The sequence below is a fragment of the Somniosus microcephalus genome, chromosome 7 (genome assembly GCF_052327205.1).
Source record: "Somniosus microcephalus isolate GS21.2 chromosome 7, FLI_Smic_1.0, whole genome shotgun sequence".
NCBI lineage: Eukaryota > Metazoa > Chordata > Chondrichthyes > Squaliformes > Somniosidae > Somniosus > Somniosus microcephalus.
In genome coordinates, this window is record NC_140993.1 from 266,893,651 (window position 1) to 266,909,113 (window position 15,463).

The 15,463-nt window shown below is 44.6% G+C and overlaps 1 protein-coding gene across 4 annotated transcripts in view; it reads right to left on the reverse strand.

Annotated features, from left to right (window-relative positions):
* The window catches only part of LOC147115304 (septin-7), a 154,927-nt gene that overhangs the window by 101,790 nt on the left and 37,674 nt on the right, over positions 1 to 15,463 (reverse strand). The window contains exon 1 of one of the 4 annotated variants that reach the window (XM_085993726.1): positions 2,703 to 2,821. The exons of 2 other annotated variants lie outside the window; for them this stretch is intronic. In XM_085993726.1, the coding sequence (XP_085849852.1) occupies positions 2,703 to 2,817 (115 nt within the window). In that variant the 5' untranslated portion in view covers positions 2,818 to 2,821. Of the gene's footprint in view, positions 1 to 2,702; positions 2,822 to 15,463 lie in introns of those variants that run through there. One more of the 4 variants, XM_085993727.1, reaches the window with a different exon arrangement.

Genomic DNA, 15,463 nt, shown 5'->3' on the forward strand with positions numbered 1-15,463 from the left:
TGCAAGCAGGGCGCAAATCAAATATGCAGCCTAAAAGGCGGCGTAAGCGAGTTATGCGCACAATACGCCCAAATCCCCTCGATCCTTCACTATCATTTATCAATCCTCCGTCTGAACACCTCTCCACCCATAGCAATGGCCCCATCCAAGTTACAGAACCTTGTAAGCCACATGCCAGCGACTTGAGCACAATCTTGGCTGCTCGCTGTAAAACTGCTCGGGCAGACGTAAAAAGATCCCATGGTACTATTTGAAGAGCAGGGGAGTTCTCCCCAATGTCCCGACCAATATTTATCACTCAACCAACACCAGCAAAACTACTTAATCGGTCATTTATCTCATTGCTGTTTGTGGAACGTTGCGGAGTGACAATTGGCTGCCCTATATTACAATAGTGATTACTCTTGAGCAATAATCTGTTGCCTGTGAAGTGCTTTTGGGACATCCAGAGGCCATGAAAGGCACTACGTAAATACAAATGCGTTCTTTCTTTTGTTTGTGATCCTGGGGCCAAGTGTAGGGCAAAGCATCATTATTTTGGAACTGATCAGGATGAACTTGTTCTATAAACCCTGGTGCGAGTTTATCTATTTCAACTGACAGGGTCCATGAGGTGGTTCAAAAACAGCCCACAGAATCTCCAATGGGCCTGTGCAATGGAGGGCAAGCTTTTCTGGGACCCACAAGTCCAGCGTTATAATTCCCTGTAAGGCTGCAAATTCCTTCGGTCGGCCCACAACTCAAGTCCTAGCCGGGAGAGCAATATCCATCTCCGATTAGGCACTTTACAGCCTTCCGCACTCAATATCGAGTTCAACAACTTCAGATCATAACCTCGGCCCCTATTACATTTTTCTATTTTTTATCCACACTTTTGGTTTGTGCCTTTTCCTTTTTTCTCTCTCTCACATGGCAGCTGTCTCTCACTCTGCCAGCGCATTTCACACTTCATCTGGAGCCGGTTTGTTTCTTTACCTGTCCTATTACCATCTCGTCTCACCTTGAATATCTCTTCATGTCTCTTCTTTCATCCCCGCCCCCATTTCCCAGCCCCAAACTGCCTTTTGTTTCATTTCCTGCCTTTTTTCCCCCTCAGTTCTGTAGAAGGGTTTCGACCCGAAACATGGACTGTTTCTCTCTCCACGGATGTTGCCTGGCCTGCTGAGTTTTTCCAGCGTTTTCTGTTATTTCGGATTTCCAGCATTCGCAGTATTTTGCTATCGTAATATCCATCTCATTATTGATTCAAAGACTGCAGCAGCTGAAATCCATTGAAGGGTCCACTGGCAGGAAGTTCTGGTCAGAGATATCATTCCAAGGTAAAAGGACACGCGAGTATGATGCCAGGAATTCCAGGCTGCAGTTCAGCTGGGCTGTGCCATAACAAGTTGATTTGGGGCAAGGAAAAAGGAGTTTCTTAAAAGGAATCCTGCCTTTTGTAGCTTTTTCTGCCAAAGCACATATTTGCGGCTTTTTCTTACAACTCCATTGGTTCTGGTACCTATACGCAAAAATCTTTCCCTCAAAGGGCAGGTGTAATAATGGCTGCGATATATATCCCGTTTTGCTGAAGTCTATTTTTGAAACGCCACATGGCATTTCATGAGCTTAAAAAGTACTATATAAATGCAAAAGCAAAATACTGCGGATGCTGGAAATCTGAAATAAAAACAGAAAACGCTGGAAATACTCAGCAGGCCAGGCAGCATCTGTGGAGAGAGGAACAGAGTTAATGTTTCAGGTCTGGGACCCTTTGTCAGAACTGGAAAAAAAATGCAACACCTACCCTTTTACCTCCTTCCCACTGTCCAGGGCCCCAAACACTCCTTCCAGGTGAAACAGCAATTTACTTGTACTTCTTGCAATTTAGTATACTGTATTCGCTGCTCACGATGCGGTCTCCTCTACACTCGGGGAAGACCAAACGCAGATTGGGTGGCCGCTTTGCGGAACACCTCTGCTCAGTCCGTAAGGGTGACCCCGAGCTCCCGGTTGTCGGTCACTTTAATTCTGCGCTCTACGCCCACTCAGACCTCTCCGTCCTCAGCCTCTTGCACTGTTCCAATGAAGCTCAACGTAAGCTTCAGGAACAGCAACTCATCTTTCGATTAGGTACTTCACAGCCTTCTGGACTCAACATCGAGTTCAACAATTTCAGACCGTAGCCTCTGCCCCTATCTTATTTTCCCCATTTCGTTTCCTCACATGGCAGCTGTCAATCATTCATCCACTGCCATTTACACTTCATCTAGAATCATCTTTTGTTTCTTAACTTGTCCCATTACCATCTCCTTTTGTCTCTTAGTCTCTCCTGCCTTCCACCCTATCACAGACCTTCCTTTTGTTCTTTCCCCCCCTCTCCCTGCCCCTACACTTGCTTAAAAACCTGTTCCGTCTCCAGCTTTTTCCAGTTCTGACGAAGGGTCATCGACCTGAAACGTTAGCTCTGTTTCTCCCTCCACAGATGCTGCCTGACCTGCTGAGTGTTTCCAGCATGTTCTGTTTTTATACTATATAAATGCAAGTTGTTGTAGCAGCTCCTATGGAAGCAACATCAAGTGAAGCTGTACCAGTCTGCAGAGCAATACACTGAAAGCCACGACTGGGTTGCCGTACTGTGTCAAGGGAATGGACGCTCCTTCCTGCCACAACCACTTTGGTTTAAATCAGGAGCAGCAGTTGATCACTGAAAATTCTGTCACCTGTTTTCGCAGCTGTGTCGAGCTGTGTGGCCCTTTGGTGATTAAATCCCATCCAATCGATCCCCCTCTCACTGCTTGTAAAGGAGCCACTCCAGGACATGCGAAGGTGGTCCATATAACTGATGTAACGAGAGCAGTGTCATTAGGGAAGCCCAAGACTGGTCAATAAAAAGGTGCAGTACTTCCAATACAACTATCTCCCTCTCCAGGTTTTCCTGGCTTTACGAGGCAAATCAACAAATTCTGTTTAAAAAAAAAACCAGCAGCTGCATTAGATACATGCGTTTTGGCAAATTCTAATGATAATGTTTGGACCAAATTTGAAAACAGGCACTGTTCTCCATTCAGGATACATGCCCACAGTCGAAGGATAAGGGGTAAGCCATTTAGGACAGAGATGAGGAGGAATATCTCCACCCAGAGAGTGGTGAACCTGTGGAATTCTCTACCACAGAAGGCAGTTGAGGCCAATTCATTAAATATATTCAAGGAGTTGGATATATTTCTGAAGGCTAAAGGGATCAAGGGATATGGGGAGAAGGCAGGGACAGGGTACGGAGTTTGGATGATCAGCCATGATATCATTAAACGGCGGAGCAGGCTCGAGGGGCCGAATGGCCTACTCCTGCTCCTATCTTCTATGTTTCTATGTTAAAATTAGCAGTGAAAGTTCTTCTGCACCATTCTCTTTTTTAAAAAAGAGATTTTTTTTTTGCATTAAAACAAGTTCCAAGTGATCAGAAGCATATGGCCAGCCCTCAATTCAAGACGGAAAGGTAAAACAAAACAGAGGCTCTGGGAAACTGGCTGCACAGTTCATCCATTCATCACCATCAGCATCGAAACTTCACTCCGTACCTTTCCTCGCCCCTTCCCCGGGACAAACTAGTCTGCATTTGCAAAATGAGAATACCCTCACCACTGCAGAAATAAACTCTCCTTCACTGTTCTTCATTTTGGAGAATAAACCCAAACTTATTCAATTGCCGTGCTGAGATGTGGGGCCTTACAAACTGCTGGTTAAATGAGACAAAATCCGAAGAATTGCAGCGTTGCATTAGCATTTCCCTGCAGCTATTTGTTTTAAAAATCAATCTGGATGAAATAATTGTGCCTGGGAGTAAGCACGAGCGTTCAAAGTACAAAAATTTAGGATTACAATCAGGCCTCAATCACAATGTGCAGTATCGTCAGGAATTCTTGGATCATAAATTACATTTTACAGCTCTACTGACAAAAAAGTTCTTTTATCTGAATGAGGCAATACGCAGTTGTACACTTTTAAACTTGTTTTTAAAGCACTGGCACTCTCTTGTATATGCATCGCACAAACGTGTAATTACTTTAGAGAACATGTTTCATTAATGGAAATGAACCAGGATTATAGACATAGAAACATAGAAGATAGGAGCAGGAGTAGGCCATTCGGCCCCTCGAGCCTGCTCCGCCATTCAATGAGATCATGTCTGATCATCCAAATTCAGTACCCTGTCCCTGCCTTCTCCCCATATCCCCTGATCCCTTTAGCTTTAAGAAATATATCCAACTCTTTCTTGAATATATTTAATAAACTGGCCTCCACCGCCCTCTGTGGCAAAGAATTCCACAGGTTCACCACTCTCTGGGTGAAGAAATTCCTCCTCATTTCAGTCCTAAATGTCCTACCCCTTATCCTTAGACTATGACCCCTGGTTCTGGACTCCCCCGACCATCGGGAACATCCTTCTTGCATCTAGCCTGTCCAGGCCTGACAGAATTTTATAGGTTTCGATGAGATCCCCTCTCAATCTTCTAAACTCGTGAGTATAAGCCCAATCGACACAATCTTTCCTCATACATCATTCCTGCCATCCCAGGTATCAGCCTGGTGAATCTTCGTTGCACTCCTTCCATGGCAAGAACGTCCTTCCTCAGATAAGGCGACCAAAACTGCACACAATACTCAAGGTGTGGTCTCACCAAGGCCCTGTACAACTGTAGCAAGACATCCTTGCTCCTGTACTCGAACCCTCTTGCTACGAAGGCCAACATACCATTTGCCGCCTTAACCGCCTGCTGCACCTGCATGCTTACCTTCAGCGACTGGTGCACAAGAACACCCAGGTCTCTTTGCACTTCCCCTTCTCCCAATCTATTGCCATTCAAATAATAATCTGCCTTCCTGTTTTTACCACCAAAGTGGATAACCTCATATTTATCCACATTATAGTGCATTTGCCATGTTTCTGCCCAATCACCTAACCTGTCCAAATTGTACTGGAGTTTCACGACATCCTCCTCACAGCTTACCCTCCCACCCAACTTTGTGTCGTCTGCAAATTTGGAGATATTACATCCAATTCCCTTGTCCAGATCATTAATATATATTGTGAACAGCTGGGGTCCTAGGACCAATCCTTGCGGTACCCCACTAGTCACTGCCTGCCACTCGGAAAACGACCTGTTTATTCGAACTCTGCTTTCTGTCCGCCAACCAGTTCTCTATCCAAGTCAATACCTTGCCCCCAATCCCATGTGCCTTAATTTTGCACGCTAATCTCTTATGCGGGACCTTATCGAAAGCCTTCTGAAAGTCCAAATACACCACATCCACTGGTTCTCCCTTATCTATTTTACCAGTTACATCCTCAAAAAATTCCAGTAGATTAGTCAAGCACGATTTACCTTTTGTAAATCCATGTTGACTTTGTCCGATCCGGTCACTGCTTTCCAATGGACTCTAGCATTTTCCCCACTACTGAGGTCAGGCTTACCGGTCTATAATTCCCCGCTTTTTCTCTGCCACCTTTTTTGAATAGTGGGGTAACATTAGCTACCCTCCAATCCATGGGTACAGTTCCAGAGTCTATTGAGTTCTGGAAGAAGATGACCAGCAATGCATCTACTATTTCTAGGGCCACTTCCTTAAGTACCCTGGGATGTAGATTATCAGGCCCATGGGATTTATCGGCCTTCAGTCCCATCAATTTTCCTAACACCATTTCCCTACAAATACTGATTTCTTTCAGTTCCACCCTTTCATCAGACCCTATGTTCCCCGGTATTTCTGGGAGGTTATTTGTGTCCTCCTTTGTGAAGACAGAACCAAAATATGTATTTAGTTGGTCTGCCATTTCTTTGTTCCCCATTATAAATTCCCGATTCCCCCGACTGGCATACAATTTCTTGTACTGTGCTAGGAAGAGGACTTACTGCATTACCAACTGCACACCAAATACATCTTCAGCTTTGACACCATTATCCTTTATATCACACATCAGGTTGAACAGGCTCGTGTTGAGTCATGCTTATGACGCACGATTGCTTTTCAAATATATATTATGGGAAGATGCAGTGCCAGAGTTCAACTCAACTTCGGTCCTGCTATTTATAAACCATGGCTCTAAGTTTAGGATGCTATCTGAACCAATTGGCTGGATTACTACCAATCAGTATATGCGATCTCAAACTGAAGAAGCACATTTTTATTGGGGGAGGGGGCAGGGATGAACACAACGATTGGATGTTAAACCTGAAACACTCATCACTTCTTTCCTCCGAGCACCCAATGTTAGCCAACGCTCCCAGGTCGGTTATAATAATGTTGGGTGCAGAGTAAAGCTCCCGGGAAGAAGTCGCAAAGTCTAAAGTTAATCTCAACCTCCACAAAGTAGCCCCTACAATTATGGCATTTTTCACTTAACACCAGCTATCCTGCTTAAGTGAGATTGTAAGCTATTGCTGAATTAGGGCAACTTGTGCTGCAGATCAAGGTTACAGATTAATGAGCCTACTCAAACTCATTTCACATAGGGCCCTTTGGCCCAAAAGGATACTGGATCCAATGGGCCTTCGTTGTTTCAAACCTGGGTTCTAAAAGTACAGTCAGAGTGCTAAACCCACGATGTAATCCTTCCCACAAGTATAAATAGTACTTCTGTCTGCAGGATACACTTACTGCATGAAATTCCACAAGAAAACGCGTGGTATTTGATACGAGGTTTCTTACAATGACAAATCCCATTTCTCTGGGTCTGGCTGTCACGGCATCAAAAGGCTGTATACTTACAGCAGTCCTACTCATGTTTCTAGCAGTCTTCTGCAGTTTACAGCATTAGCCAGATTAAATGTCCAACACCAATTTTGGCTACTTATCCTACTGCTGTATTGTTATTTTTAAAAGTTTTCTGCAGCCATAACGAAGATTTCAGATAAATCTACGCAACTAATCCACGGACAATTCTTCAGTGAAGTACCAACACATAAAACTGTCATTTAGGGAAATTTATAGCAAAAGGTGCATTTTGAACCAAGATGTCTTAAAATTCAAAGGTGCACTGCAACTACAAGATGCATTATGATCTGCTTGCCTGAGGTTATAAATTCAAAAGCTGAGAGATTGGTTTCAAAGCAGAGGGACATGTTAGCTGGCAAAGTGCAGCCAACAGATCAGAAAGGCTCTCAATAGATGCAGAATATAGATGGGCAGGAGATCCATGTATTAAATATTGATTTTCACACCCAATTTATATTTGCCAGTCACAAATTTAAATTGTGACTACAGTACTACTCTTAGCCAGCCATGTAGCTCTTGCTATGGCACGTCTCAATACCAATCTTCAACTTAAGATATCTTGCCTTCTAATGTCAGAATACACAGATCATCTCAAATTGCTCTGCAAACTCAATGTCTCATAGAAACATAGAAGATAGGAGGAGTAGGCCATTCGGCCCCTCGAGCCTGCTCCACCATTCAACGAGATCATGGCTGATCATCCAAATTCAGTACCCTGTCCCTGCCTTCGCCCCATATCCCTTGATCCCTTTAGCCTTAAGAAATATATCCAACTCTTTCTTGAATATATTTAATGAGCTGGCCTCCACCACCCTCTGTGGCAGAGAATTCCACAGGTTCACCACTCTCTGGGTGAAGAAATTCCTCCTCATTTCAGTCCTAAATGGCTTACCCCTTCTCCTTAGACTATGACCCCTGGTTCTGGACTCCCCGGCCATCAGAAACATCCTTTCTGCATCTAGTCTGTCCAGACCTGACAGAATTTTATAGGTTTCGATGAGATCCCCTCTCAAATCTTCTAAACTCCAGTGAGTATAAGCCCAATTGGCACAATCTCTCCTCGTACGTCACTCCTGCCATCCCAGGTATCAGCCTGGTGAATCTTCGCTGCACTCCCTCCATGGCAAGAACGTCCTTCCTCAGGTCAGGCGACCAAAACTGCACACAATACTCAAGGTGCGGTCTCACCAAGGCCCTGTACAACTGCAGCAAGACATCCTTGTTCTTGTACTCGAACCCTCTTGCTATGAAGGCTGTGGTGTATGTGCCTTTAAGAGCAATTATGGTGTATGTGCCTTTAAGAGCCTCAGGTGTGCGTAATGCCGGTAATTGCCATTTGGGCTATATAAGCCTGTGTATTGTGTATATCCTTTAGAAACCCACCCCCCCCCCCCCCCCCCCCCCAAAGACTTGCTTAGTAAATACCTATGAACCAACTCCTGTCTTCAGTGTCTTTATCTACACACGGACACTACAGTGGCGACGAAGTGGAAACGGACTTACCTGCAATTCGGCAGCACCTCAAGGACATCTATTCCTCCAGCGTCCAGAAGACTCAAGGAAGTAAGAGAAACTGTGGTTTCACCAGCTGGCCAAGCTGGTGACAGGTACTGCGCTAATCCTTCCTGGGCGTCAGGCTGGAGCTCCAGCGGCGGGCTCTACAGCTGAGACAGGCAGCGAAATCGGAGGCAAGCAATAACGGACTGGGAGGGTGCACTCGAGAGACGGCCGGCGCGGCAAGCAGGTCAGCGTTTAGACCTCCGTCGGGAACGAGTCTCCAACAGTGAATAAACGGAAACCACAGTAAAACAGCGTTGTTATCGGTAGCAGCGGCGGGAAAGCGCGGGAAGCGCCATATCGTTGCTACAGAGAAAAAAAAAGCGCAGGAAGCGCCATATCTTTTCTGAAATGCCTAAATCTGGTAATATTGAGGCTTTTGATGGCGAAATAGAAGATTGGACCACATACGTGGAAAGAGTAGAGGTTTATTGCACTGCAAATGGAATAACAGATGAAAAAAAAGCTTCAGTACTTCTGAACTTAATGGGCGCGAAGACATACGGGCTATTACGAAATTTAATCACTCCAGCCAAACCAAAGGACAAGACTTTTAAAGAAATTGTTGATACCCTGCAGGAGCATTTAAACCCAACACCGCTGCTGATAGCGGAGCGATTCAAGTTCTTCAAGAGAAATCAACACAAGAATGAAAGTAACGCTGATTACCTAACCGAATTAAGAAAGCTATCAAAGTACTGCCAATTCGGAGCAGGACTATCGGATTATCTTCGAAACAAATTTGTTTGCGGTCTCTTAAGTGAAGGAACACAAAAAAGACTGCTTTCTGAAAAAGATTTAACATTGGACAAAGCTTTCAGTATAGCTGTATCATACGAAGCAGCAGCAAAAGGAGCTGCAGAGATACAACAAGAGACACAGGACTTCGGCACTCATAAAATGACACAGGAGTTCGGAAGATGTTATCGCTGCGGCAGATCCACCCATAACCAGAGGGACTGCTGGTTCAAGGGCAAAGCATGCAGGCAATGTGGTAAGATTGGACACATTGCACGGGTATGCCAATCTGGACAAAATAAATCCACTGACAGAAAACAAAAAATCAATAAAGAAAAGTACAGGAAGGTACAAATGATGACGGACAATAGCTCCGAAGACCAGAATAGCGATAGCGACTCCGGAAACAAGAGACTAAGCTGTCTCAAATTACATAATGTACTTGCCAAAGAGGATTACCAAACCATTTGGGTTACCCTCACAATAGCAGGGTCCCCAGTTAAAATGGAGCTAGATACAGGATCAGCTCTAACTGTAATAAATCGACGAGATTACGAGAGGCTATTTTCGCATATACCTCTAAAAGACACATCCATTATCTTAAAAACATATACGGGGCAGAAAGTCTACCCCAAAGGAAAAATAAGGGTGCCTGTGGTATACAACGGCAAAGAAATACAAAAGTTGTATTTATACATTCTACAAGATGGCGGTCCACCGTTGTTGGGACGTGAATGGATAAGGAAGATACGTTTAGACTGGCACTCCATTCAGGCACTGACGGTGACCAGTAAGGAAAAAAACAATGGTGACATCATACCTGAACGATTAAAAGACATCTTGGCCAACGCCAAAGAAGTGTTTCAAGAGAAACTAGGAACCTTGAAAGGCATCACCGCCTCAATAAAAGTGGAAGATACAGCAATTCCAAAAATTTTTAAGGCAAGACCGGTGCCATACGCAATACGTCCGGCAGTCGAGGCAGAGCTGAAGAATTTGGAAAAGGCAGGCGTATTATTCAAAATAGATTGGAGCGAATGGGCAACACCCATCGTTCCAGTCAGGAAAAAAACATTGAAAAATAACTGAGGAACAGAAAAAAATTTGCATCTGTGGGGACTTTAAGGTGACTGTAAACCCGGTCCTTCACACGGTACAGTATCCTCTTCCGAGGATAGAAGATATTTTCGCCTCACTATCCGGAGGGAAACGTTTCACAAAAATTGACTTGGCACAGGCATATCTACAGATGGAGGTTGAGGAGACCTCTAAAAGGTATCTCACAATAAACACACACAAAGGCCTGTACCAGTACAATCGACTGGTTTTTGGAATAGCATCAGCTCCAGCTATCTGGCAAAGAGCTATGGAGCAAGTCCTGCAAGGGATTCCGGGGACTCAATGCTACCTAGACGACATCCTTATAACAGGAGAAAACGACAACGAGCACCTTGCCAATTTGGAGCAGGTGCTCACCAGGCTGAAAGAACGGGGCCTACGGGCAAATCGCCCCAAGTGCGAATTTTTCCAAAATCAGATATCATATTGTGGCCACATAATTAATAAGGAAGGGTTGCATAAGTCACCTGAAAAAATTGAAGCAGTTATAAAAGCCCCAGCACCTGAAAATGTTTCACAATTAAGGTCATTCCTGGGATTAATAAATTACTATCATAAATTTTTACCGAACTTATCAACTATTCTACACCCTCTTAATGATCTTCTACACACAGGAGTGATTTGGAAATGGAACGAAGACTGTAAACGTGCCTTCCATAAATGTAAAGACTTAATCACATCCGAGAAAATTTTGGCTCATTGCAACCCATCACTACCAGTCAGACTGGCGTGCGATGCATCCCCTTACGGCATAGGAGCGGTATTGTCCCATAGATTCCCTGATGGCTCGGAACGGCCGATAGCTTTTGCGTCACGCTCATTGAACTCAGCTGAGCGTAACTATGCCCAGATAGACAGGGAAGCACTCAGCCTGGTATGGGGAGTGAAGAAATTCAACCATTACCTACACGGACAAAAATTTACCTTGCTGACTGACCATCAACCCCTCATCTCCATATTCAACCCTAAAAAAGGTGTCCCCATTATGACGGCACAAAGACTACAGAGGTGGTCCCTTTTTCTAGGGGCACACCAATACAACATTGAATACAAAGGGTCAAAACAGCATGGGAATGCTGACGGTTTATCACGCCTACCGTTGCCAACGATAGAAGAGGCACCTACAGTAGACCCAGTAGAGATATTCCACTCTACCATAGTGGAATGTCTACCGGTGACAAATTCTGCCATTGAAAGGGAGATAAGAAATGACCCTACTCTCTCACGGGTCTACGATTTAACAGTGAAGGGATGGCCAGCACATGGCGAACCACTGTTGCCAGCATTCTCGCAAAGAAGAGAACAGCTGTCAGTGTGCCGAGGAACCTTGATGTGTGGATCCAGAGTGGTGATTCCACCCAAACTCCAGGATAAAGTGCTAAAGGAGCTTCACGAGGGGCATCTGGGTGGAGTGAAAATGAAGAACCTAGCTAGGGCGTTTGTATGATGGCCAGGTATCGATGGAGACATCGAAGACATGACCAAGAGCTGCCTAGGATGCCAGAAGGTCCAAAATGCTCTGCCACAGGCCCCTCTACATCCATGGGAGTGGCCCTCATCTCCCTGGCAAAGGGTGCACATCGACTTTGCTGGTCCATTTTTGGACTCAATGTTCTTAATCGCAGTTGATGCACACTCCAAGTGGTCGGAGGTAATAAAGATGTCCTCCACCACCACGGAAAAAACCATCACAGTATTAAGGACCATATTTGCCAGGAATGGGCTGCCGGAGCAGATATGTTCTGATAATGGACCGCAATTTGTGTCCGAAGAATTCAGAACGTTCTTAAAGAACAATGGGGTAAAGCACTACACGTCCGCCCCATACCATCCCGCCACCAATGGATTGGCTGAAAGGTTTGTCCAGACCTTCAAGAAGGCTATCAAGGCCATGGGTAATGAAGACATAAAACTTCAGCACAAGGTGGATAACTTCTTATTTGCATATAGGAATGCAACGCATATGGTTACTAACCAAACTCCCGCCATGATGTTCTACAATAGAAACCTAAGATGCCGGCTGGATTTGGTCAAGCCCAACATCCGAAGGGACGTGGAGAACCGGCAGTTTCAGGGCATGAATGGAAGGCCAACTAGGGCCTTCCAGATAGGCCAACCGGTTTTGGCCCAGGACTACCGTACCGAGAAATGGCAGCCTGGAACTATCTGCACACGATTAGGACCACTGATGTATACCGTGGACATCGGAGACAGCATAATAAGGCGCCATGCTGACCAAATCATCAAGTCATCCGAAAAGGGACAACCGACACCACCACTCTATACATCTAACGATGAAGTAGAGATACCCATATCTACCTCCGATCCGGTGATACTGGAGCCCGATGAACCCGACACTGGCCTTCAAGCCGAATCAGCCTTGCCAGAAGAACCTACTACACCACCAGAAACTACTACACCCCCGAGGCGTTATCCGGACCGAGTCAGGAAGCCTCCTGAGAGACTAACTTATAATTAATTAATACAGCAATGTATATTATTTTGCATATAACATGTAATTAATAATTACTTAAAATATGATGTACTAGTTAGCTAGAAGGGGAGGAATTGTGGTGTATGTGCCTTTAAGAGCAATTATGGTGTATGTGTCTTTAAGAGCCCCAGGTGTGCGTAATGCCGGTAATTGCCACTTGGGCTATATAAGCCTGTGTATTGTGTATATCCTTTAGAAACCCCCCCCCCCAAAAGACTTGCTTAGTAAATACCTATGAACCAACTCCTGTCTTCAGTGTCTTTATCTACACACGGACACTACAAAGGACAACATACCATTTGCCTTCTTAACCGCCTGCTGCACTTGCATGCTTACCTTCAGCGACTGGTGCACAAGAACACCCAGGTCTCTTTGCACTTCCCCTTCTCCCAATCTATTGCCATTCAAATAATAATCTGCCTTCCTGTTTTTGCCACCAAAGTGGATAACCTCACATTTATCCACATTATAGTGCATTTGCCATGTTTCTGCCCAATCACCCAACCTGTCCAAATCGTACTGGAGTTTCACGACATCCTCCTCACAGCTTACCCTCCCACCCAGCTTTGTGTCGTCTGCAAATTTGGAGATACTACATCCAATTCCCTCGTCCAGATCATTAATATATATTGTGAACAGCTGGGGTCCTAGGACCGATCCTTGCGGTACCCCACTAGTCACTGCCTGCCACTCGGAAAACAACCCGTTTATTCGAACTCTCTGCTTTCTGTCCGCCAACCAGTTCTCTATCCAATTCAATACCTTGCCCCCAATCCCATGTGCCTTAATTTTGCACGCTAACCTCTTATGCGGGACCTTATCGAAAGCCTTCTGAAAGTCCAAATACACCACATCCACTGGTTCTCCCTTATCTATTTTACCAGTTACATCCTCAAAAAATTCCAGTAGATTAGTCAAGCATGATTTACCTTTTGTAAATCCATGTTGACTTTGTCCAATCCTGTCACTGCTTTCCAAGTGCTCTGCCATTACATCTTTTATAATGGACTCTAGCATTTTCCCCACTACCGATGTCAAGCTTACCAGTCTATAATTCCCCGCTTTTTCTCTGCCACCTTTTTTTGAATAGTGGGGTAACATTCCCGACGTATTCCATAAACTCAGGTTCTCAAAGGCTCTCCCCTCATTGAAACTTATAAAATTCTAACAGGACTAGACAGACTAGATGCAGGAAAGATGGTCGGGGAGTCCAGAACCAGGGGTCACAGTGTAAGGATAAGGGGTAAGCCATTTAGGACTGAGATGAGGAGGAATTGCTTCACCCAGAGTGGTGAACCTGTGGAATTCTCTGCCAAAGGCGGCAGTCGAGGCCAATTCATTAAATATATTTAAGGAGTTGGATATATTTCTTGAGGCTAAAGGGATCAAGGGATATTGAGAGAAAGCAGGGACAGGGTACTGAATTTGGATGATCAGCCATGATCTCATTAAACGGCGGAACAGGCTCGAGGGGCCGAATGGCCTACTCCTGCTCCTATCTTCTATGTTTCTATGTTTGAAACTGATAACCTCTTCCAATCATCCAACGGATATTATCTTTTGATAACCTTATTCTACACTCCATGTTCTACAGTTCGCACACCCTCTCCCTCCTTCAGCAACTTCCAACTCTCCATAAATTACAAAACTGAAGTAGTGTGCCATTGTTGAAAAAGCAGCTCATGTCCAATAGGCTATCCTCTGATCTCTAGTCTCCAATCTGTGCTGAATTTGTCTTTCGCTATAGTAAAAGCTCTGAACTTTCTTCCCATCCCACTGAAGCTGCAAATATGCAACTCTACAGGCACTTTCTCCTCACGTCATCCTTACGGGTTTGAAATTAAGATTCATGGCAGAGATCCTTCCAACACTATACTAGAACCTCAAAACTACCAGTTACCTTGTACGATCTCGAGGCTTTTAAATCCCAAGCTCATCACCTTAGCCCCTTTATCCCCATTTTACCTCATTTTCACTTTAGCTCTTTTCAACCTAGATATTTGTTTGTCTTTAACTATAGGCCTTGGCCATTAATGCTGGTTACTCAAAAAGGAACCTGGAAGAGAAGCAAGAATGAGAAGAATCCAAACATCAAAATGCAAGAGCAAAATGTTAAAAACCACATCTGATCCACAAGATTGAGTTTGTCTGCATTTAGAAGAGAAACCTATCCAGTTTTTTTTAAAGTCAGAATACTTTTCCTCAGTTGAGGATTTTATTGATGACTATTTTTGGCAACTCTACAGAAAAAGTTTTGAATCTCCACGTACAACACAGTATAAAATTGTAGGGCAGCTTAAGAATTTCCTGTAATCAACCAAATTGTTTTCATTGAATGTTTATACTGAAGGATTAAAGACATCGAGTGCACAAGCAGTAGGCATCTGCGTGGACAACTGCTGTAGCACCGAAACCTGCCAAACAAACTCATCCACTTCTCGACGAGTAATGACGCAAGAAATAACCAGGCTCCACGCAGCAGGAGTAAGCTTCGTGCCAGTTATTGACCAGAGGCTTTGCTTGTGATCTTGTCCTTTTGCCAAGGGAGTTGCCGAGTTGAAGCCAGGCATTTCTCCACAAAGAACAAAAGTGGGGAAAAATAAAGCCAAAGCCAGGCACTCGTACCCCTCCTTCAGCTCTCAGGTGGATGTAAAAGATCCTATGGCACAACTTCCAGCAAGAGCAGGGGAGTTCTCCCCCTGTGTCTTGGCCAATATTTATCCCTCAATCAACATCTAAAACATATCACATTGCTGCTCCCGGGAGCTTGCTGTGCACAAATTGGCTGCCCCGTTTCCT